The sequence below is a fragment of the Crinia signifera genome, chromosome 9 (genome assembly GCF_055691185.1).
Source record: "Crinia signifera chromosome 9, ASM5569118v1, whole genome shotgun sequence".
NCBI lineage: Eukaryota > Metazoa > Chordata > Amphibia > Anura > Myobatrachidae > Crinia > Crinia signifera.
In genome coordinates this window covers 122,012,595-122,037,049 of record NC_139225.1, presented here as the reverse complement: position 1 = coordinate 122,037,049, position 24,455 = coordinate 122,012,595, and the positions used below count along the sequence as shown (strand labels likewise).

General features: G+C 45.5%; 1 protein-coding gene across 1 annotated transcript; it reads right to left on the bottom strand.

The window, feature by feature from the left end:
- Nucleotides 1–615: 615 nt before the first annotated feature.
- LOC146036697 (speriolin-like) lies at nt 616–10,538 on the bottom strand. The gene is made up of 4 exons (XM_083160600.1): nt 10,039–10,538; nt 4,117–4,236; nt 1,852–1,994; nt 616–1,065 (listed from the first exon to the last, which is right to left on the bottom strand). Exons 1-4 carry the CDS (start codon nt 10,208–10,210, stop codon nt 748–750), a joined length of 753 nt encoding a protein of 250 aa, XP_083016726.1. The 5' UTR covers nt 10,211–10,538; the 3' UTR covers nt 616–747.
- Nucleotides 10,539–24,455: the final 13,917 nt, after the last annotated feature.

Genomic DNA, 24,455 nt, shown 5'->3' with positions numbered 1-24,455 from the left:
TCACACCAGCTGCTGCTGTTGCCAACGTTTCGGGTTACTACCCTTTATCATGTCTTGATAAAGGGTAGTAACCCGAAACGTTGGCAACAGCAGCTGGAGTGAGCTGTGATTTATTTCTTACTTAACTAATTGCTTCAAGTGTCCAGAGTGCCTATCTGCTTGCTATATATTTCTCCCCCTCAAAAGGGACACAGAGCACCAGACCACAAAGAACATCATTAAGGAGAGTGCCAGGCATCGATATATATATATATATAATTTTTTTTTTTTTTTATTGTATTATGATTTTGATTTTAGACCTCAGGGCCCCCCTTTAGTACCCCGGGCCCTCCAGAGCCTTAATCCAGCTCTGCTCACTAACAAGGTCCTCAACTCTTATTTGCATACTATAAGTTACTCCATATTGCCTACTGCAGCACCTAACCCTTGATTTAGCAATGTTTAGAAACCATGTCCTGCAATATAAGTCACATTTTCTTGTTTTGTTCATTCTTGTTCTGTCTATGTACATTGTAGGAAGCTGAAAACACCCTGTGGCACCATGTAAAGGATGATGATGATAACTGTATAATGTTGCTACAGCATCCTTACACAATTATAAGAAAATCAAAAACATTTTGGTTTTATAAATGCTTTAGTTTTGCAATGAACAGATGTTAATAACAGATGATAAGCTTAAGTTTCTTTGATGATGACGATGTTTGGGCATTGTCTCTTAGAGATGGGGGACAACGCCATGTTCACTGCCTAACAGAGGAGAGGTTTTCCATCCTCTATGGAAAAATAGTGCAGACAGTTGAAAATGATCTCCACATCTTCCACTATGTTTTTCGGAGTGAACTCTCTCAGAATCTTTAGTATGGTCTCTCTGTCAATGTGACATGCAAGTTCCTTGACGTGTTCGTCCAATACTCCATACTTGTTCACCAGGTACTCTGAAAAGACGGGGTGGACGTGCTTATCGTAGCCTAACTTTTTCAGACGACTCATTGTTTCATTATACCGCTGAGTCAGATCGGCCCTTAGTTTTTCATCCACTTGGTTGGTTAAAGGGGAGGTAGTCACCTGTGTGGAAGAGGTAAGGAGAGCAATAACAGCATTGCAATTCATTATTACATCTCTGTATATTCCAAAGTACAGTGAAAAAAAACTGGTAACATTTTGGAAAAAATGATCACACACCAACATTGAAGGCCAGATTTTACAGGAATTTCTTCTGGAGACACCCGATATTAAAAAAGTCTATCTCCGAAAAGCAGTAATTAAGCCACGCTTTAAGGACCCAGGACTGATTTATAGTCTTGGCCCTACTCCCCTTACCACCCGACCCCCTCACTTACCACGCAGATCTGCTTGAGGGGGAGCAGAGCGCAGCGCAGGATCCCCCACCACCCATTCTGCTGCACTGCCTGTGCTGAATGAAGCCCCCTGCTTCCGGAGTGCAGGCTTCTTTACCTCCGGATGCTGGTGGCCATTTAAAATATGGCGCCAACTTGTATGCCAATCGGGGCTTGTGCCCCAGCAGCCAATCAGAGTGGCTCCTGGTACATGAGCTCTGATTGGCTCGCCAGCCGCTGTCGCATTTGAAATGGCTGCCAGAGTTTGGAGGTGAAGAAATCTGCGTTCAGCAAGCAGTGGGCTACGTTCAGCACAGCGGAGGCAGTTGGAGGTGGAGGGTGCGGTGGGCAGAATGGGTGGCCAGGGCCCTCACTCGCTGTCAGATAGGCCGGGCCCGTGACAGCTGTACCCACAGCACCCCCGTGATGACGGCCCTGGCTGTCTTACTGCAGACTTCTACCTTTCTGACCCTCATTTTAGTCTTTCCTCCCTTATTTAAAACTCTTCCTTTACCTGGAGAATTTTTTCTTCTATGTTGGAAACCAAGAAACCATAATAACGCTCTCTCTCCTGGAAAATGTCCAACAGGATCCTGCGCTCAAGTCTGAAAGCCATCATCCCAATAATTGATTGCCAGCATTGGGTATCCTTTGCATCTGAATGTGTTAAAAGATCAGATTAACTAAAGAGTCATCCATTTCTCTGATGAATCACTTCAGTTATGAGCACCAACACGTTATAGCACTTCAATTTAAATTACGGTAAAGTGTGTTGCCAATATTTTGTACAGTACACATACGGTATACAGTAAGTAGCTGGTCAGTAATAAATTAAGGGTGAAAGAGGAATGTGAGGGGTAGATTTACTAAGCTCGGTGAAGTGATAAAGTGTCTGGTTTTTATAACCGGCCAATCGGTACGTTCCTGTAATTTTTCAAACCAAGCCTGTAACTTCACAGGTAGGAGCTGATTGGCCGGTGAAAAAAACCAGACAGTATATCACTTCCCCGAGCTTAATAAATCTGCCCCTGAGTTCTGGGCATGGAAGAGGAAAATTATAGGGAGGCTGATGAGGCATAAAGTGAGGTAGAATGGGCAGTAGAACAGAGAAAAGGCAGTATCAAAGAAGGAAAAGAAGAAACATGTTTAACTGGGGAAAATGGAAGATAATACTATGGAATATGAATCAAATGGGTATCCTGTATCTTTGAGCTGTGCGTGTTGTATTCACAAACAAAATACAGTAATTCAGGGGCGGCTGGACTTTTGTAACCCGGGATCTACTTTATGTACACTTACTTACTAGTGATCTACCGGCATCTCCCCATTTGCAAAAAATATTCCCTTAACAGTGCAATATGCCCCTTACACATTATGCCTCAAGGAATAGGCCAAAATTCACATTATGCCACACGGTATGTGCCAAAATTCACATTATTACACACTGTATGAGTCCAAATTCACATTAGGGTATAAGTTTTGAGCCAATATTCACATTGGGACACAGGTTTTGAGCTAAAATTCACATTAGGACATAGGTTTTGAGCCAAAATTTACATTAGGACACACATCACGAGACAAAATTCACATTATAACACACAAAATGATGCAGTTCTGCTATGCGGGGGGAGGGGGAAAGGGGTCTCTTAGCAAGTTTAAATTCACTGCAGTTGCTGCCTGTGATGGAGTTTTGTGCCCCCTTTAAAAAATATATAGATTTAAATATTGAAACATCTAACAACTAAGTCTCCCAATGTCATGTGGCTCCTTTTAGGATTATTTAAATAATGTAATACTTAGCATTATATCCTTATTTATGCACTTTTCTTAAATGACACTTGTGTTGTAAAATAGTCCATATAATACTATGAGGTTAAATACGGAAGTGCACTGGAACGCACTTCTGGCACGCATGCCGTCCCGGCAGTATCTATAGAGATGTGATACTGGCAGCCGGACACGGAAGTTCCCTTGGGGAAGTGCGGTGGAACGCACCCCTGGAACGCACGCCAGTTCGTGTAGTCGAGCAGCATTAATAAATACTCCTGGGTCACATATAATTATTTAAGTACCAGCCGGAGCTCCACACATTTAAGTTGTATTGTCATACTATCATAGAGTATCTTTACTCCGATAAGAGATAGACGATACCGGAAGTGACCTCATCAGAAGGCAGGTATAAATATGGGTCCCAGTTTCCATCCCATTCTCACTTGTTGTTTGAGGAGCTCCAGTGTTAGATCTCATTCCAGGTAGGTTGCGCTGTGATAGATCTGGTAAATCTGTTTGCTATATATGTTAAATGCTCACAGAAGGCACCCTGATTGGCTGAAAGCATCTCCATGGAGACGCATAAAGCCAACTATGCTAGCAGCCTCTATAGCACTGTGACAGCGCTATAGAAGCTGTTAGCAGCAACGGAGGAAGCCGGCTCACACCGCTGTCAGTGCGGGTAGAGCTGGCTGTGGAGGAGGAAGGCAATGCTGGACCATGGTGCTGTAAGTATATTGGTGTAAAACGAAGGTGTGTGTGTGTGTAATAAAGTTGTACTTTTCTGTGTTTGTGTGTTTTATTTAACATTCTTTTTACAGGTGGACTACAAGTACCAGCGGGCCCATTAATGCCCCGCATGCTGGGACTTGTGGTTCTCCTTTTGTATTTAGTACAGAGGGAAGGAAGACTTCACTCCAGTTACTGTCTGCCTATGGCGTTTCATGCCGTAGTCCGTCCTCAGGACATGAACAGTAGTGATACAAATGATGTGATATTTATACATTACCGGTGTATAAGCTTTCTCGCCGTCCATCCACCCTCCGACTGAGTCCGGAGTAAGCTTCCGGGTTTCCGACCGGAAGTGATGCGGTGCCAGTGGGGGGGATGTGATGGCAGCAAGCCAGCTCTGCAAAACATTATACAAGTAAAAATGTATTATACTAGTGTCTTTAGAAATACAGTGACTTGCCAAATATGCATATTAATTACCACCTCCCTCCATACCAAAACAATTAACATAACTCCGATCATCATAGCGCTACATGGAACTGGTCACTTATATCAGACCTCTGGTACCCAGAGTAGTATCTTTACTGACCCTCTATACCAGTAATCTTCAACCTTTTTTAACCCATGGCACACCAAAACAATATATTTAAATTTCCAAGGTGCACCATCAGTACGGCACAGGGGGGAAAAAACACACATACACTGGTCCACACAGTTAAAAAAAAAAAAAAAAAACACACACACATACAGTACTGTAAGTTTCCACAGGGGAAAAAAATCACATACACTGGCTTCTGCAGAAATAACAACTACAATGCTCCCCAAATGAATCACATTACTCTCCACTCTGGCTCTGCGTCACATTAGTGTGATGTGGCACACTGGTTGAAAAAGCCGGTACTTGTTTCCTAGCACGGCTCCCGTCGGGTCCCATCGCATACCATAACTTAAGGTTTGCGATGGGACCCGACAGACCCGATTTTAGGGTTTTAAAGACCTTCCCATGCAATTTAAAAATCGGTCGCATCGCATGCCATTACAATGGCATGCGATGCGATGCGACCGACCCGATTTTACATTGTACCCAATGTTAAATGCCCCCCCAGACCCGATTTTTAAGTGTATACCCACATGATGGTTAATATTATGTCCAATGCCCCTCCTTTGTTAATGCAACGCCACGATAAACATCAACCCAAAGCGTGGCGAGTGCAGCGAGGCCGCGAGGGGCGGCGGTACGCGTCCTCCGACCTTTTCATACCCCCACTATCCACGTCGTCGTGGAGTTGATTTTATATAGTGTGGCGAGCGCAGCGAGCCCCGTGAGGGGACGCGGAATACTTCACATGTATTCCGCATCCGCTCGCCATGCTTTGGGCTCGTGGCTCGCTGCGCTCACCACACTGTATAAAATCCACTCCACGCCGACGTGGATAGTGGGGGTATGAAAAGGTTGGAGGACGCTTCCGGTTGGCGTTGATCGTGGCGTGGCGTTAACAATGGCGGGGGGCAGGGGCATTTGACATAGTAATTACCCATCATTGTGGGTATACAATTAAATACCGGGTGTGTGGGGGGGGGGGGGGGCATTTAACATTGTAATCAGCCATCAGGGTGGCTGTACAATAAAAAATCGGGTCGAGTTGGGGAGAAAGACTTTCAGAGAGGGTGTCGGGAAGAGACAGGGCTAGAGAGAGAGAGCACAGGTAAGAGTCGAGGCAGGAGTTGGAGACTGCCAGAGAGAGAGAGAGAGAGGAGATGGAGGTAGCGTGGGGTGGAGAGAGGACTAAGACTAGGGGCAGAGAGACAGGTGTCAGAGTTTGGGCTGAGAGAAAGATGTGCAGGAGGAAAGAGAGTAGGGAAAGGAAGACGGGGAGCGAGAGCATAACAGGCACCGCCCCACCAGGGGACAGCTGACACGGGCCCGACAATCTGAGGGTCCCCAAATAATGGCTGCAGCAGTGATGCCCGATCAGTCATCCCCCTCCTCCCCCCCCCCCCCCGCGATCACACCTCAGCTAGTGCTTCCCGCTCCTACTCCCTGGGCCGCTCTGACGCCTGCACTAGGGATGGCCATTGTTGCCTTTGCCATCGACGGTTGCCATCGATGGCAAAAGTGCAACTGACCATCGATAGTGTATAACTATTCAATGGATGACCATCTATGTTTTGTATATCGATGGTCATCCATTTTTACTGATTGTGTAGCCTGTGGGCCAATCAAAATGCGGGGGGCTGCGCTTCGCAGGTGTCGTGGGCAGAGCTATGTTCCGTGTCCTGGCACTTTAGGGAAAAAACAAAAACGTTTAAGCTTTACATCAATGGTGGGAAACCATCTGGTTCTCCCCCGTCAATGCGCTGCTGTGCTTAGAATAAAGCTTGGTGAACCACACTGAATAAAAGGACACCAGACACACTACACTGATTGAGTTTTATAATTTATATAAAAAAGAAGCATACAATTAATAATCACACATAAATGGAATACACACAGGTAAATATAAAAGATATAAAATATATACGGAGTTGTATGTAGAAGAAAATACAACTTCCCATATAATAGACAAGTGCAATAGAGGTATCAGAACTTGAATAAAGCAATTCCTGTAGCAAACTCTGTTAAGGTCACGAATAGTAGGGTTAATAAGGAGTTAATTCCGGAACTATATAGAGCCAGCAGTGGGTTAATCACGCCAGGGTGTTAGTATTCAGATAGTCTGTTAAGCGGATAATATACGCACAGTAAAAGTTAGTCAGGCAACCAGAGTAGTTGGTATAAGTGTATCCTGTTAGCGCATAGAATGCAGAATTGCAGTCTTTCAGGCACACATATATTCCTTTAATTAATGCTCATCCTCCTCAATCCTCATATGCAGTGGCGTAAGTTCCAACAATGCGCCCGGAGGCAGTATTGATAGTGGTGCCCCCCCAACCCCCAGTATTATTTGGGGCCACCATATATACTACTGTATCTAATAAAAAATGTTTTATACCCCTCAAATCTATGTCACGCACTTTTCAACCCCTGTACCGCTTACCTCCACATCACAGCCGCACAGTACAGGCTGCATGCCGTTGCCAATTCTGTGCTGCAGGGAACCCATCTCCTACCTGCAGCCTGTGCACCAGCCAATCAGGGTGCCGCAGGCTGCAGTTTTCATTGTACAGTTGAGCCGTTGCTCAGCTGTTCATACTTGCGGCTGTCAGTGCATGCGCCGCGGCCGATCTGCAGAGAGAGAACTGATAGAGGGAGCACAGCAGCACGGATCTGAGACGTAATAGAGATCCAATGCACTGCGAGTCACACGCACGCGCGCGGTGGGAGGACATGGGGGGGGGGGGGCTTTTAGTGTAAGTGTCCTGGGGTTACCCCCAGATCCCTCCGTGCACTGATCCAGGACCTTAAATCCCCCAGCGGAGGGGCTCCTAGAAATCTGCAATAGTGACCCTGGACTGGTGCCTGCTCTCTGCGCCCCTCCTGATGACTAATGCCCGGCGACAAAAGTCTCCATTGCCTCTGGGAGTTACGCCACTGCTCATATGATGGATTCTGGAGGGGCCGGGGAGCCAGATGACACGGTGCCAGGTCCTGTGGACAAGGGAGGAGCTCAAAACCATCCACTGCCCACAAATCCTCTTCTCCCCATCAATGGCAAAACTATTCGACATCGGCCATAAACCATCGATGATTTCTAATCATCGATGGTCGATGGCCATCCCTAGCCTGCACTGCCCAGGCTCCGACTGCTGCCTCTCCCAAGTAGCCTGCTCAGCCTTCAGCTTCAGACAGCCACTCAGGAAGAGAACCGCCCAGCAGAGCAGTGTGTGTGTGTGTGTGTGTGTAGGCTGGATGTGACCTCTGTGTGTGTGTGTGTGTGTGTGTGTGTGTGTATGTATGTATGTATGTATGTATGTATGTGTAGGCTGGTAGTGACCCCTGTATGTATGTCTGTGTGTGTGTGTGTATGTATGTATGTATGTATGTGTAGGCTGGTAGTGACCCCTGTATGTATGTCTGTGTGTGTGTGTGTGTGTGTGTGTGTGTGTGTTTGTAGGCTGGAAGTGACCTCTGTGTGTGTGTGTATGTGTGTGTGTGTGTAGGCTGGTAGTGACCCCTGTGTGAGTGTATGTGTAGACTGGTAGTGACCCCTGTGTGTGTGTGGGGCTGGTAGTGACCCGTGTGTGTGTGTGTGTGTGTGTTGGCTGGAAGTGACCTCTGTGTGTGTGTGTGTGTGTAGGCTGGTAGTGACCCCTGTGTGAGTGTATGTGTAGACTGGTAGTGACCCCTGTGTGTGTGTGGGGCTGGTAGTGACCCGTGTGTGTGTGTGTGTGTGTGTGTGTGTGTGTGTGTAGGCTGGAAGTGACCCCTGTGTGTGTGTGTGTGTCTGTGTAGGCTGGTAGTGACCCCTGTGTAAATGTATGTGTAGACTGGTAGTGATCCCTGTGTGTGTGTGTGTGGGGGGGGGGGGGCTGGTAGTGACCCGTGTGTGTGTGTGTGTAGGCTGGTAGTGACACCTGTGTGTATGTGTGTGGGGCTGGTAGTGACCCGTGTGTGTGTGTCTGTGTGTGGGCTGGTAGTGACCCCTGTGTGTGTGTGTCGGTGTGTGTGGCTGGTAGTGACCCCTGTGTGTGTGTGTGTGTGTGTGTGTGTGTGTGTGTGTGTGTAGGCTGGTAGTGAACCCAATGATCAAGTAAATTATTATTTACTATTTAAAATGGAGCCGCAATGATACAATAGTGTAGGCCACATACGACCATGTAAGCATGCTGCACTAGTACGGTAATACAGTGCACATTACAGCTTTATTCAGTACTGAGCGAGTTTCCCGATTATTGGGAGGACCTGTTCTGCACATATGCAAAATGGGTCCTGTGATCACATATCAGAATGCTATCTGATTGACAGACAGAGGTGTTCTCCGGGAAGGACAGGGGTGGGTGCAGATGGCATTCGGGAAGCCAGGAGCGTGTTGCCCCCCTTTTTCCGGCCATGGCGAGGACAAGGAATGAGTTGTGTACGCTGTTTCCATAACGTCCCAATTCCCCCTGCAACAACAAGCCTGCATAAGGTCTGACTTACTCTAGGCTTGCAGCATAATACAATTCATACTGAATCAGGCCCTTAGTTTCCGCCTGCCACTACAGGATACCACCCTGATCCGCAATGGGCTCACCCAAAGGTGGAGCATGTCACGCCCCATTATTGGCATGCCGTGCAAACCCTCGAACTCTAGAATCTCACTGAAACTAATTTTCAAAAGTAGGCAAGTATGTATTACCCCCCCCCTTAATCTTGTTGTGTGGGTCTGGGATTTAGGGGAGGGGGTAGGGGGCCCCCAGAAATATAAGTGTACCGGGCCCCAAGATTTCTGTTGCCAGCCCTGCCCCCTGGCACTGACAACTTCACCAATACAGCACCCCCATACCTATATAAAGTAGGTGCCATTACTTTAATAAAGCCACCTGGTGGTGCTAGAGTGCTATCTTGATTTTGTCATGCACTCCCTTAAATCCATTGCAATTCTAAAACAAGTGTACTGTAGCTCCGTTCGTCTAACTATCTTATCAGCACTTACGTCTCTGTGTGTTTAAATTGAGATCTAAATGGCCCCAAATCAGTGCCATGTAGAATATTAATGGGAAAAATCATGAAAAACCTATTAAAACCATAATAAACTAGAGAAAAACTTATATATATATTATATCAAATGATTATTATATCAGTAATATAATATATATATATATATATATATATATATATATATATATATATATATATACTGTATATATATATATATACAGCACTCCGGGACTTCGGGAATCAGGTGAAAATTTGAATGCAACATTTCGGGGTGTGATCTTCCTACCACGCTTGTGGCTGTATCGCACATAGATTACTATGGGGATGCGAAGCTGGCCGATGTATCAACATTGGGCAGCATCGCAGTGCGTCCATTCTGAGATGTAATCCATTGTAGCCTATGGGCTACTGACCGCACTAGCGCTCATCGCTCATTCGCAGACCCCCAACATCCGACAAGCAGAGCGCAGCGACTGGCTCCTTTCGGAGTCCCTGCATCTGCAGCTTAATACAGTGAATGTAAGTATCGCATATTGCAATGTGACCCTGGCCAGTAAATGCTGCCCAGATCACATTGCCTTTGCTGTCCAATAATAAATGGGCCCCTTTATCGCTTACCTGTATCATTGCAGTCAGTGGGACTGTCGTGTTTTCTTTCAGGTGACAAGTTGCGTATATAGTTTTCTAGTTTCTTCACTGTGTTTCGAAGGTCGGCATTCTCTTGCATCAGTCCAACCATTTTTCGGAGCTCTCCGATCTCTGTCAGCAGATGGCAAATTTTGTCCTCCATGTTTTGTTTCTTGCTCCTTAGGTTTTCTCTCCAACCTGTCACTCCACTGGGAAATGTTGCTGCTGCTGCTGCTTCCTCCGCTGAAGCCTAGCAACTGCCACCAACAGCAACCAACTGCTACAGATGGCCAGACTTGTGTGTGAACATCCTGTGCTGGGACATATGAGCAGGGTTGTCAAGAGGGGTGGGGTACTATTTACCTGGGCTCGGGTCTGATGGAGGGTCCTGGGTCTCGCACCCTCCTCCACTTCTGCAGGCAGCCGGGCAGTGGGAGTAGAGGACAGGCTGCTGCTGCTGCAGCACAGACTCTCTCCCCAGCTCAGTACATGTTGCTCAGTGCTGTGTGTTGAGCTGGTGAGAGAAGCAGCTGCAGCACCAGCTTGTCTTCTCTCTCCCAGAGCGGGTGATTAGTTGATTATTTGGTACTTATATGTTTGTTGGGCACCCACTCTAGTAAGTACACTCATAGCTCCACTATCCATGTCGGCATGGAGTTGATTTTATATAGTGTGACGAGCCCGAAGCGTGGCGTGCGTAGCGAGCCCCGCGAGGGGACGCGCAAAACTAAGCAAATAGCTTAGTGAGCGCCCAACTAACATATAAGTACCTATTATTTTTACTTATTAAGAAAGAGTTTTTAAAAATGGATTTAACTTTTTTTTTATGTTTCTTTAAAAAGTTAGGCAATGCAATAAAAAACACTTATAATATGGTTAGAAACATTAACGACTATTAAAAGCAAATAGTTGATCATTACTCTAAGCAGCAATATTAAAATACAATGGAAAGCATGTATAAACTATACAGACAGAATATAAAAAGCAAATGAACCTCATAATGAGAGAAGAATAATCAGCATAATGGTATATAAAAAATGTTCTGTATGGCTGCTATGCCCCTCATAAGAAATTACATTTATTTGCATATTTATATTTTACTTATTAGAACATTTTGATCCTAGATCCTGAAGTGTTGTGTATTCCAAGGCTGGAGCGCATATTCACTTCCTGTTTTTGCAGTACATGATTTTATAACATTTTTTACTACATAAAGAAATTACATGTGTATTGGGAAGTCCCTTTATAAATATGGATATCGTTATTTATTCTAAAAGTTGTTGAGATGTACAATATAAGGAAACTAGACCTATATAGAAAATAGACCTATTCCGCCCCCAACAAGAGGAAGATCTTATGGTACTTGTTTTCTAGCACGGCACCCATCGCTTGGCATTGCGTACCATTATGAATGATGTGCGATGCGATCTCCATGTTAAATCACAGGAGTGCTTGTACAAAATATTGCATAGGATCGCATGCCAGCAAATGGCATGTGATGCGATATTTAATTGTACAAGCACTCATGCCATGACATTTGATGGGTGCATACAATGAGATGTAACCCCCAGTATCCACGCCATCCCGAAGTGTGGCGAGCGCAGCGGTACGCGTCTCCAACCTTTTCATACCCCAACTAATTACGTAGGCGTGGAGTTGATTTTATATAGCGCAGCGAGCCACCGAGCCCGAAGCATGGCGAGCGGACGCAGAATACATGTAAAGTAATATGCGTGCGCTTGCCACGCTTCGGGCTTGGTGGCTCGCTACTCTTGCCACACTATATAACATCAACTCCACGCAGACGTGGATAGTGGGGGTATGAAAAGGTCGGAGGACGTGTACCGCTGCCCCTCGTGGGCACACTGCGCTCGCCACGCTTCGGGTTGGCGTTGATAGTGGGGGTGGAATGCGAGTGCATTTAACATTGTAAGCACCCATTAGGGTGCTTATACAATTAAAAATCATATACGGTGCTTATACAATGAAAAAAACATATAGGTGCTTATACAATTTAAAATCGCACTGCATGCCGTACGACTGAATATGGTGGGCGCCGTGCTAGGAAACAAGTACCAGAAAATGTTACATTTTACACTCTAAGCACCATGTATTTTTCTGTTTGCATCTTTGAGGAATATTGGTGGAGGAACTAATCACCTTCTGTGTGACCCCCCATTCTACTCTATTCGATTTGGCGAGTAGTGAACACACCAAAAAGGAATGTTATTGGACATTTAGGTCTGGACATTTTGAAATTGAATATACCTGTACCCTAATAGGCAGCATGGGTTCCATCTATTCGTTGTTAAAAAAAAAATGAGATCGTGACTGGTGGGATCCTGGGATTTGGCCCTAAAATTGCCAGGATTTAAAACCCGGGATTGGAGTTTCCGATTCCGGGATTTCTGAATTAGACTGTGCATGCGCAGTCGTGCTCAGACTTTGGCCCTTATATCCGCGTGCGTTCGGGCCGCCGATGTTTTGTATCTGCGCATGTGCAGAGGCGTCTCTGCGCATGTGCGAGCGGGGCGTACGGCCAAATCCCGCATGATATGTGAACACTCCGAACAGGGGGTGGAGAGGGGCGTGAAGGGCTATTTGGGCTCATTACCATATGCATACGCCCCGCGTTTCATGGGCGTTCCCATGAAAATGCTGGGCGTACGTATGGTAATGCGGCCGTGACGCATGTGTAGGGGGCGGACATATGACATCGCCGGATGTCAGCTGCCCGCCCAGATCCCTGCTTTTGCACGGAAAAATGTCCGTGTGGTCTGAGGTTGCAGGAGCTGGTGGAGCACTCGGTCCTGCATTCGATGGTCTGCGACCATCGAATGATGGGGGAGGTTCCCTTAGATGGAGGAGGCGTATTCCGTAAAAAATACACGTGCGGTCCGTTCGGCCAGCTTCTTACCGCGTACGGACGGAGTTGGCGATCCGTATGGAAGGCGGGGTTTCGCACGCACGGTCCTGGCCGCATAATCGGATCCGGCCGCACCGATCAGAATAAGGGCCTTTGTCCGGCTATTCCTGACCCAATTATGCGGCTCTGCACAGTGTAACGTGGTCACAGGACGTATTGTCAGTGACATCTTCCCCATTGCTAGCGAATGCAGCATGGCCGCCACCAGAGCTCCATCGCTGCCGTCACTGGCAAGTCTGTATGCACTTACCAATTCCGACCCTTTTGCAGGCGTTGTTGCTGGACACATACATTGGGGGTGATTCTGGGTGGTTTGCAAAAGCAAGCTCCTTCTTTATTGGACAAAACCATTACAGGTGGGGGCGATCTAACGTGTGCAGAGAGAGTTACATTTGGGTGAGTTATTTTGTTTCTGTGCAGAATAAATACTGGCTGCTTTATTTTTACACTGCATTATACTGTAGATATCAGTTTGAATAACTCCCACCCAAATGTAACTCTATCTGCACATATTACATCAGCCCCACCTGCAGTGCATATGGTTTTGTCTATTAAAGAAGGAGTTTGCCTTTGCAAACCAACCAAGATCACCCCTATTCTGTAGTGTGTACATAGTGCCAGATTAAGGTCTAAATGGGCCTGGAGCTGAAAATTATCAAGGGCCTATTATGTGCAATAATAGATGAGATCCAGTAAAAAAAGTATGTGCTGCACGATCTCAACGCAAAACCGGGATGGGATGAGATGTGATATTGTATACAATAATTGTAACGTGTATGGGCACCTTTAGAGTCAGCCCAGTGATTTAGTCATACTTGCCTACCTGACCCTCTCCATGCGGTAGAAAATTCTCTGTTCCTGGACTTCGTAGTAATGGATGATTGCCAGCACCTGTGGTGAAAACACCTTTACCTAGCTCCCCACAGGTGATGGCAATCATACATTACCAGGGAAGTCCAGAAACAGAGCATTTTCTCCCTCATGGAGAGGGTCAGGTAGGCAAGTATGGGTTTAGTCAATGAAGGCAGGCAGCAGGTGCCAGACGTGCAGGTCAGCTGGACATTGGTGGCCAGCATGTAATGCAGTCCTGACTGCTGCCGCCTACCAGTGAACATGGGAGTGCCCGCTGCTCAGTCATTAGAGTGTATGTGTTTACAAGGGAGAGAAGAGGCACAGCTTGCAGCCTCGCGGGTGGGGGGTTCAGGGACCGTCGCTGAGACTGCGGAGGGGGCAGGCGATGGGGTTCACCGTTGACACTGTGGAGGGGAGACTCGGCTCCGGGGCAGACTAATGAGTGGGAACCCTGCTAGCTGTGAATTCTAATGAGCGGATCCCTGCTCCGGGCATAGCGGCGCTGACCGCCGCATAAGTAATGTGCGGGGAACCCAGCTTGCAGTGAATATTAATGAGCAGGTCCCTGTTCATTACATATGCAGCTGTCAGTGCAGCTCTGGATCGGGGGCCAGATCATTAATATTCACTGCCAGCTGGGTCCCTGCTATGAAAGTATGAAAGTGCACTACAGAACACCTGCATTCTGCTAATGGCGGCGTAGTGTACAGTACATGCCGCTTTCCGCCTATTGGTGTTTTAGAATATGTGTCAAGAATTTATGCTGAATAGACGGAACACCAACCTGGTTTTAGACAAGCGGCACGTTGTGCTTAAGTAAAAACATAAACTGGCGGAAGTAGATGCACCAACGCCAGACACTGAATGTGCCCCTTAATCTTAAAGTGGGCTGTTCTCTTTTGTTCCTGTCTTCCCACCCTCCCTCCACCTTTTTTGTGTTTTGTTCTTTTATTGGGATTTTGTAGGCTATTTGTAGGTGGGGAACAACGTCAGTTTATCTGTTTTTGGTGTATAGCTCAGTTGGAGTTGATTCTGTGTTTTTAGGTAGGCTTACCTTTGTTGACTGTTTATCTCTGCTGGACCAACATACCGAGGACAGCGTCATTGCCCCACCATGTGGGTAGTCAAGGTAGAAGGTTGAGTAGTTACAAATTGAAAACACCAAGAGCTACCAACAGGGATATATTGTTGATGAATATCACAAATAATATATTGTAGTCTCAGTACTGGAGTTTATTATTTAGGTTTAATCTGATCCAATACCCTTAATAACTTGACACAGCACCTCATATTGAAAATATTTTCTGATGTTTAAATACTGTAGGACAAATACTAGAACAAAGACTGAGGTAGAAAGTACTCTGTACCCTTTTTGGGCCTTTTCTTAGGACACATGTGTTATCGCAAGTTCTGAAGTTGTCCTCAAGACCCCTTTCTCACTCCTTCTACCTTAATGTCTCCAATGACCCACAAATGAAAAAAAAGTGTCTCCACATAGTGTAATACCATTCTATTATTTAGGGTAAAAATCTAACACTCTAACCGTCTCTCCTTATGTGCCTTTCTTAGAATATATAAGCCACTGCCACCCTGATGATTGCTTCAGTGTAATGTCCCCTGATGCAACTATCCGTATTAACCATGTACTTGTCCTAAACTATCTTGTGAGGTAATTCGGTATGTGTTTTTGCTCATAACTATGCGCTGTAAAGCGCTGCAGAATATGTGCGCGCTATATAAGAAACTGTTAATAAATAAATAACACACAACTTCTAAAAAAATTAAATAAAAAGGGCTCAGTAACGTATTTGGCCTTCTGATCAAGGCAATGAGTAGCAGCTTAGGTCAAATGAAGGTTCGGTGTTTTCATATGGTCTTTCTGCATGCAGATGTGGCTCCCTATTCAATGCTGTCATTAACGACAGCATTGATGAGGGATCACGGCAGAACGGGCCCGACTTCAGAGGCTGTCAGGCCCGTTCTGCCGATAACGGCCGTGGATTGTCGTTATCTGGGCCGCAGATCGACAATCCACTTCCTTTTTCGTGGCCATGCCCCCTTTGTGCAGAGCGGCAGGCGGGACATTGAATCCCGTCTGTCGTTCTGTGGTCGATCTGACCGAAAACGGGCCTGGATCACAGCTGTCGGCGGGGATCGACAGCTGTGATCCCACATTGAATACCCCCCCTATGTCATTACAAAAGGTCCAATCCTGGTTTCCTACCTCCACCAATGAGTTTCAACTTTTTTCAAGCCTTCCTCAGGGTGTGGTGGTGTTTCAAGTGATGGATAATATATTTATAGTTTTCATAATTTTCCCCACCCATTACCTGGTTAGCAAAGGATGCTCGGATAGCAAATTGCTCTTAAGTCAAAGGGCAGTATTCAATGAGGCTGATTCGCCATGTTTTTATGGCGATTTTGTGCTGTAAGGCGAATTTTTGACTAAAACGGTGAATCACCCTATTCAATGACCAGATGGTGAATACATTTCAAGGTTTTTTTTCGCCATGATTCACCGAGTAGCAATCGCTATCTTTTTATGGTGAAGTGGAACGCACCACTTCCGCCAATACATCTATTCTAAATGCCACGTGGTGGAAGCCTTTGTGGTTTTAGTTGGGTTTGATTGACTGGTGTTAGAGTTTTTGGGGTTTGGGCTGAAATTAGCCATTCTGTCTGTGCATCCAAAGTGTTTTGTTTTTTACATTTGGTGTAAAAAAATCAGGAATTTTATTCTGAGGAGGGGCATGCTATTTTTATTCATGTGCTGTAAGCACATGAATATATATTTAATTTTAAAAAATATATATATATATTTTTTTACACGAGCAGCCAGCGGGGGGGCCGGAGCCGAGCCGCTCATTAGATATTCATATATTGACTGCACCCGATCATTACATATGCACGATCGGGTGCAGTGAATATCTGCTTCCCTGCTGGCTCTCCCGGGGGGCAGCCTGTGCTGCCTGGCACCCGGGGAGCCCACCTCCCCCCCCACAAACTTCTGGGGCAGGCAGGGAGACTTCCATCTCCCTGCCTGCCACTGTCCTCAGGCTTCCTGTGGCATCCGCCGCAGGAGTTAAAATTTGCCGGTCAGGGGCAGCGAGCCCCTGACTCGTTGAATACTGGAGCCGGCGAGGCTCCAGAACGCGGCGGGCAGTGGCGAATGTGCAGCGAATCCTAAACAGGATTCGCTGCACGTCGCCATTTTTCTCACTGAATACTGCCCAAAATGTAGATGGTACCTCATACATACATACATACATACATACATACATACATACATACTGTAGGTTACATTACACACACCCATTATATAGATAAATAAATACATTAATAGAGAGAGAGAGAGCAGTAGAATAATAAGTACATTTTATCAACAATGTGTTAAAAAAAAAAAAAACTGTTTCTTGGGCATTATAAATCCTAAAACTTTAAACCGCATCCGGAAGTGGGTGGTATTAAATGATTTTTTAATTCCCAATGTATTGGGACTTGGCCATAAGTGAGGGTGCGGCCCATTACCGTGGAACGCACCACTTCCGCCAATACATCTATTCTAAATGCTACGTGGTGGAAGCCTTTGTGGTTTTAGTTGGGTTTGATTGACTGGTGTTAGAGTTTTTGGGGTTTGGGCTGAAATTAGCCATTCTGTCTGTGCATCCATACTTTTATTTCTAAAGCTATATGATTATATAGTTCATTAAAATAAATAGCTAACAATGTCTAAAAATCAATGGCTCCTGGCCTTTATTTTATTAAGGTATGGATTCAAGTATTATGATGCATACACAGGACAATCTTCAGCTATAGTTTTGTATAATTTTATTTAGCATTTGCCACTAGGTGGTACTGTCCCACTGTCTACATTTTTTGGTCTTCACCAGCAAAACCGCAATATACCTATATATAGCAAAGGTCTGTGACTTATTATCCAGAGTGCTTCAGAGTGACTTGGGGCTTTTCAAATAAGGGGTCTTTTTTATAATTGGTAGCAGTGCACCTAAAATATACTAAATTATATCACGTCTCTTCCCACACTGTCCTGGCATCCCCTCATTTTATATACAGTAATGCTCCTCAAAGAGACTCTGCAGGGAGAGAAACTCAGTGATCATGATGCTAACCATCAGAGTTCCCAGATCTATTATATATGGAAAATGTGTTTCCGATTTGTAATTATTTTACAGATGTATTTTTTTTGCATGGCGTCACACGTGGACTTGGTCTAATCTCTCTCTCTGATACGTCTTACCGCTGATGTTTACCTGTTTGCCATCATAGGTGTTATATTAATTATTACACTGTATGTTTCATACTATTTCTTTATTATTTACTATGGAAGTATGGTTGTGGTATAGAACATCTACAATATCTAGGTCTACAGTAACTTGTTCATCCAATAATGGTTGACATTGACTAGATTACTGACAGAAGATCGACACAAGCTTCAGGTTGACATGGTAGCAAGGGTATGATATAAATATATCAATAGGGCGCTAATTAGGAAGAGAGCTGTTTTTGAACCCAAGCAGCAGCAATACATCAGGGGTTTCAAACCCTTAAACCAGGCATGTCCAACGTTGGCGCTCCAGATGTTTTGAAACTACACATCCCAGCATGCTTTGCAATGGTTTTAGCATTCTCTAATAGCAAAACTGTGGCAAAGCATGCTGGGATGTGTAGTTTGACAACATCTGGAGGGCCAACGTTGGACATGCCTGCCTTAAACAATGGTATATAAAATTGGGACTGGTTTGCTGTGCTCTTAGATATATTAATGAGTATATAATTAAAATATATAATTTTTAATGATACAAATCAATTTTTACAATAATAAAAAATAGCAAGCTGATAATTATTTTTCAAATATTGTAATGAAATACATAAAAATAATAATAAAGACAAATAAAATGTATTAAAAAAGGTGCATGTACTGAGATTTATTATAGTCACCTGTGACCTCAGATCCTTAGATGTCCAGTTAGAACATCAGTCCCAGTGATAGGGGAAATCCTCCAAATGGCTTGTGGGTAAGTTGTGGAATACCTAGATGTTGCCGGTGAGGTGGCTTGCCTCTGATGATATGATAGTTCACTGTATGGTGGCAACAGGCTGGATATACCTATCTCCCTTGAACCAGTTGTTAGAACTTGGACAAATGGCATCCCCTGTGATAATTTAGCAGGTGTAGGATCAGGATCTCTGGGTAGATTTAGGCGTGGATCAGTACCTCTCCACCGACGCGTTTCACTGTTTTAAGTACAGCTTTTTGAAGGTGTACACCTTGAAAAAGCTGTATATAAAACAGCAAAATTATTATTGTAAGGGTATCAATTCAGAGAAGTAAACCTACACCTGCTAAATTATCACAGGGGATGCCATTTGTCCAATTTCTAACAACTGGTTCAAGGGAGATGGGTATATCCAGCCTGCTGCCACCATATTATTATTATTATTACAGGTTGAGTATCCCGTATCCGAGTATCCGTTATCCGAATTATTCCGAAAACCATACATTCCAGAAAGTGAATAAAAAATATTTTTTTTGCTAAAAACTCACTGGGGACATGTGTAACAGCCCTACTGGTGACATGATATGTAACTGGCACTATATATGTGCAAGAAAATGATTGCTTGGCATTCAAATTCAATATCTGAGATAGTACACAAATTTTGTTTCATGTTTTGAAACCTTGTTTTTTGAACAAATAAAATATATTTGTGTGTATTTTATATGGTAATAAAATATATTTGTGTGTATTTTATGTGTTTATACAGCATACATGCAAGATACTTCAAAATACATCATTGAAATATAAAAATATTCCGAAATACGGAATAATCCGTTATCCAAAATTCTCCTGGTCCCGAGCATTTTGGATACGGGATACTCAACCTGTATTATTTTTATGTATTTCATTGCAATATTTACAAACAATTTAGCATGCTATGTTCTATTGTAAAAATTGATTTGTATCATTAAAAAAATGGTACTTGTTTCCTAGCACGGCCACACCGATTTACATCGGGGTGGTCGTGTCGGAAAAATCGGGTCGATCGCATCGCATGCGATTTGGTCGCATGCGATGCGATCGACGCGACCGACCCGATTTTGGACCCGATTTTTTTATTGAATGAAATGTAAATCGGGTCCCTGGGACCCGATTTTACATTGGATTCAATGTAAAATATTCCCTAGACCCCCAAATTTAACGACGTAAACCCCACCCCACGATAGACGCCAACCCGAAGCGTGGCGAGCGCAGCGAGCCCGCGAGGGGCGGCGGTGCGCGTCCTCCGACCTTTTCATTCCCCTACTATCCACTAGGGCGTGGAGTGAGAATAGAATAGTGTGGCGAGCGCAGCGCGCCACCGAGCCCGAAGCGTGGCGAGCGCAGCGAGCCCCGCGAGGGGACGCGGATACCTGTAAAGCCCGCGAAGGGACGCGTTTACCTGTGAAGGTATCCGCGTCCCCTCGCGGGGCTCACAGCGCTCGCCACGCTTCGGGCTCGGTGGCTCGCTGCGCTCGCCACACTATTCTATTCTCACTCCACGCCCTAGTGGATAGTAGGGGAATGAAAAGGTCGGAGGACGCGCACCGCCGCCCCGCGCGGGCTCGCTGCGCTCGCCACGCTTCGGGTTGGCGTCTATCGTGGGGTGACGATGGGGCCATATATAATGTGAAATGGGTCATATTGGCCCATTTCACATTTTTCACATTTTTTTAAAGGTGAGATGGACTTAATCAAGTCCATCTCATCTTGTGCCATTATAATGGCACAAGACCGACGCGATCCTCACGATTTCAATGTTAAAAAATATTTTAACATTGAAGCCTATGGGGAAATCGGGGGCATCGCGTCGGTCGCGTCGGGACCAATGTTAATGGTCCCGACCGACGCGATGCCCCCGATATTGTGACTTAGCCGGCAAAATGGACCTGATTTCAAAGGAAATCGGGTCCATCGTGTGGATCGTGTACCTTAACTTAAAGGTACACGATCCATAAGATTGTGGCCGTGCTAGGAAACAAGTACCAAAAAAATTATATATTTTAATTAAATACTCATTAATATATCTAAGAGCACATATCTATGAGTGTCGACCATGATCATGTTGACCTAAAGCTTGTGGTGTCGACCTTTTGTCAGTGTCGACCATTCTTAGGTGTTGACATAGTCACTTTCGACTAATAATGGTCAACCTAGTGACTGTCGACCTAGACATTGTTGACCCAGGTACCAGATACTTGAACGCACTATCTGTCTGAAGGATACTGCAGAGATATGGGAGAATTTTGCAATGGAGAGATCAAACACTAAGGTTCAGTAATGAAGGCCAGAAACACAGTTGCTCAGTGCCACAGGTCATAACCAGGAGCAAAACCAAATAGTCAGGAACAAGGTTAAGGTCAGTTAGGCCATGGTCGATACCTGTCATCAACAGCAGGAATATTTGGAACAGGATTAGATACAAGGGTCAAATAAACAGGCCAAGTTCAATATCAGGAAACTGGAATGCTGCAGGAAGACCCAGCACTTCAACGCCAGAGACATTCTAAGGAAAGAAAGAAAAAACAAACAAAATGACCCCAGTGCGCTACAAATAGACCAGCAAAGTAGATGAACATCCTGCACAATAATAGAAAGTGCAGAGATGCAATGGCATAAGTTCATCCAAGCTGCCCGAAGGCAAGATACAAACACACGCATACCACCTTATATAAATACATCATAGGCAAACACAGGGGGGTTTCTGGTTTCCCAGAAACCCCCTCCTTTTGGCAAGTGCCTTAAAATTTGACAACAATAGCATTGGGATATAATGGGGGAGATTCTCTAAGCGAAAAATGCATTTTGGGATGCGGCGGGGGGCATCGCCAGAAAAATCTGGCGATGCCCCATAGAAGCCAATGGGCTTCTACCGCAACCCTCCGCCGCCCTGCGCCGACCCCCTGCCGCCCCGCATCGCCCCCTCCCCCCTCACCTGTGTCCGGGCAGCACAGAGCTGTGCTGCCCGGACCTGTGACATCCTCCCTTCACTGATCCTCTTCCGGGTGCAGGGAGGAGGAGAGCCCGGCGCAGCAGCAGCAGCGCCGGGTGTGTGAGGGAGGGGGGAGCCGCCGGGACCTTCTGGGACCCGGCGACTCTCACCGCAAAGGACAGCTCTTAACGCAAGAGCTGTCCTTTGCCTTAATTATCGCATATGTTACAACATATGCGATAATTATAAATGCGATGGGCGGCGAAGGGGGGCGGAGATTCTTAGAGAATCTCCCCCAATATGATTAAGAGACTGCCACCACATCATGCAGTGTAAGGGATAGAGCAGAGCTGCTGCACATGCCTAGTGTACCAGCTTCTTCTACCACATTTAATGTATGTATGGATCTGAGCACTCAAACATCGCAATGGACCAGAGAGTAGCTGCCAGGAGGAAGAGACAGGAGCCTTACCATGTGGTGGCAGATTGTGAGCTTTGAAAGTGCAGTACTGGTTATATTATGTTTGTGTATGTATTTATTATGATATGTTTAACCTTTTCCTGACCACTTATCTTATTTAAATGTTTGAAACAGCCTGAACTACAGTATAGACCATACGTATTGTTAAATATTAATAATGTACTCCATGCAGTATCCAGTGTATAAAAAGACCAATTTTCAGGACTATTACCGCTCCCCCAGACTCCAGTACTTATTCCGCTGTGGCGGTTTTTACCTAGTGGCCCCCAGGTAAAATCCGCCAATGTCTCTGCCTAAATGAAGCCAGATGTAGTCCGTGAGACCGCCCTGGCTTCTATGTGATTGGCAGTGACTTCCTATTGGAAGTCCGACATGCCAGTCACTCAAGGCAGTCCTATTGGGAAGTGTTCCCTCCCTCCGGGATGCCTCTCTGTGCACAAATGCGGGGCAGCCCCCAAAACGGGTTATGCGCATGGATGATACTGTGCATGTGCCGGACCCGGGAACCTGATTAAGCCTCCGGGGGCTGCTGCAAAGGCAGCCCATGGAGGCTTGGGCAAGACATGTCACAGGTGTTTGTAAGGAAGGGGTTAATCTAGACAAGAAAAAACAAACACAATTCTACCAATAGACCTTCACGCCAAACGAGCATGTTTAAATTTTTATGGCACAAGGATCAGCATAGACTTCAACTACCGACATGGTCATAATGTCGATGGTGACAAAGTAAAAATTCACCATGTAGACAGTTCTGAAATGATTCTGTGGCCCAGTAATAACTTACCTGATCCTGGCAGCTACATCAGCTTCAGTAGGGAGGTGCAGTCCAAACCCGAGTGTCAGCCACCATAAGGTGACACCAAAGTGCCAACTACTACTCAATAATAGAAGCTAGGTGCTGCACTTTAACATTACGTGCAGCCATATCACTCTCCAGGGGTAGTCCGCACCTCCTGGACCCCAATAGTGCCAAAAAAACAGAGGCTCAATAGTCAAAACCATGCCTCTCCTCGAAGCCACACCCCTCCTACAAAACGATGCCCATTTTTGGGACGCACAACGTAGATGCACATAAAGATAAAATAAGTGTCACACCAGGTGTCATATGAGCAAATGAAACCCCTGACTGTCACTACAAATTGACATCAAGAGTTGAGGGTATACAGTAAGTCAGTGGAAGTGGAAATAACTGTGAAATTGCTACACAGCGTTGACAAATGAACAGCAAGGTCTAGGATAGGGTCTTAAACGGTATCCCCTGGTACTTGCCCTGCACCCCCCCTCCTCTGGTACCCTGGTACCTGCCCTGCGCCGCCCTCCCCTGGTACTTACCTGCGTGGGGATCTGGGAAGCGGGGAGGCAGCAGGATCCGGCATGGGCACCTTACTTTGGGTCCCTCCCTGCGGCTGATGGATGCTGGGCAGTGGGGAGGCATCGGGGTCCATCCTGCATGGGCACAGTGCTGTGGGTGCTGGTGGTGCATGTTACAACTGCCTCACCTGCAGTGCAGCATGGTTTTGTACATTTGGGGAAAAAAGTGCTTTGCAATAAGGTCTAAATAACCCCCATAGAGTGGTTCACAAACATGACATTGAAATGGAAGGGAGTGTCCTAAACTTGTTAAGAATTAAATAGGCCTTCTTAGAAGAAACTGTACAATAACCTTTAATAATATATCCATGATTGACAGTTTGCTGTCTTTTTTTTTTGCCTGTTTCGAATACAACCTTGTATGAAGTGTTTTGTACTGGTGCTATACTGTAAGTGTTTAGAGCAGGGGATCTCAAACTCGGTCCTCGGGACCCCACACAGTTCACATTTTCCGGGTCACCGGCAGGTGCACAAGTGCACTCACTACTGCTTGTCACATTTTAAAAGATCCACAGGTGGAGCTCATTATTTCCCTTGTGATTCTGTGATGAGACCTGTAAAACATGCACTGTGTGGGGTCCTGAGGACTGAGTTTGAGAACCTGTGGTTTAGAGTGACAGCGTTTGCTGAACTTATATAGGATGTAGGACCTGATTCAGACCTGCACGCCAAGCTGTGTACTGTATATTTGCTGCCCTGCGAGCAGGTAAACGCGGCCCCGCTGAATAAATGCCTGCGCTAGTATGCGAACGGTTGTGTATCCGGCCGAACTGAAGAAAAATCATTAGA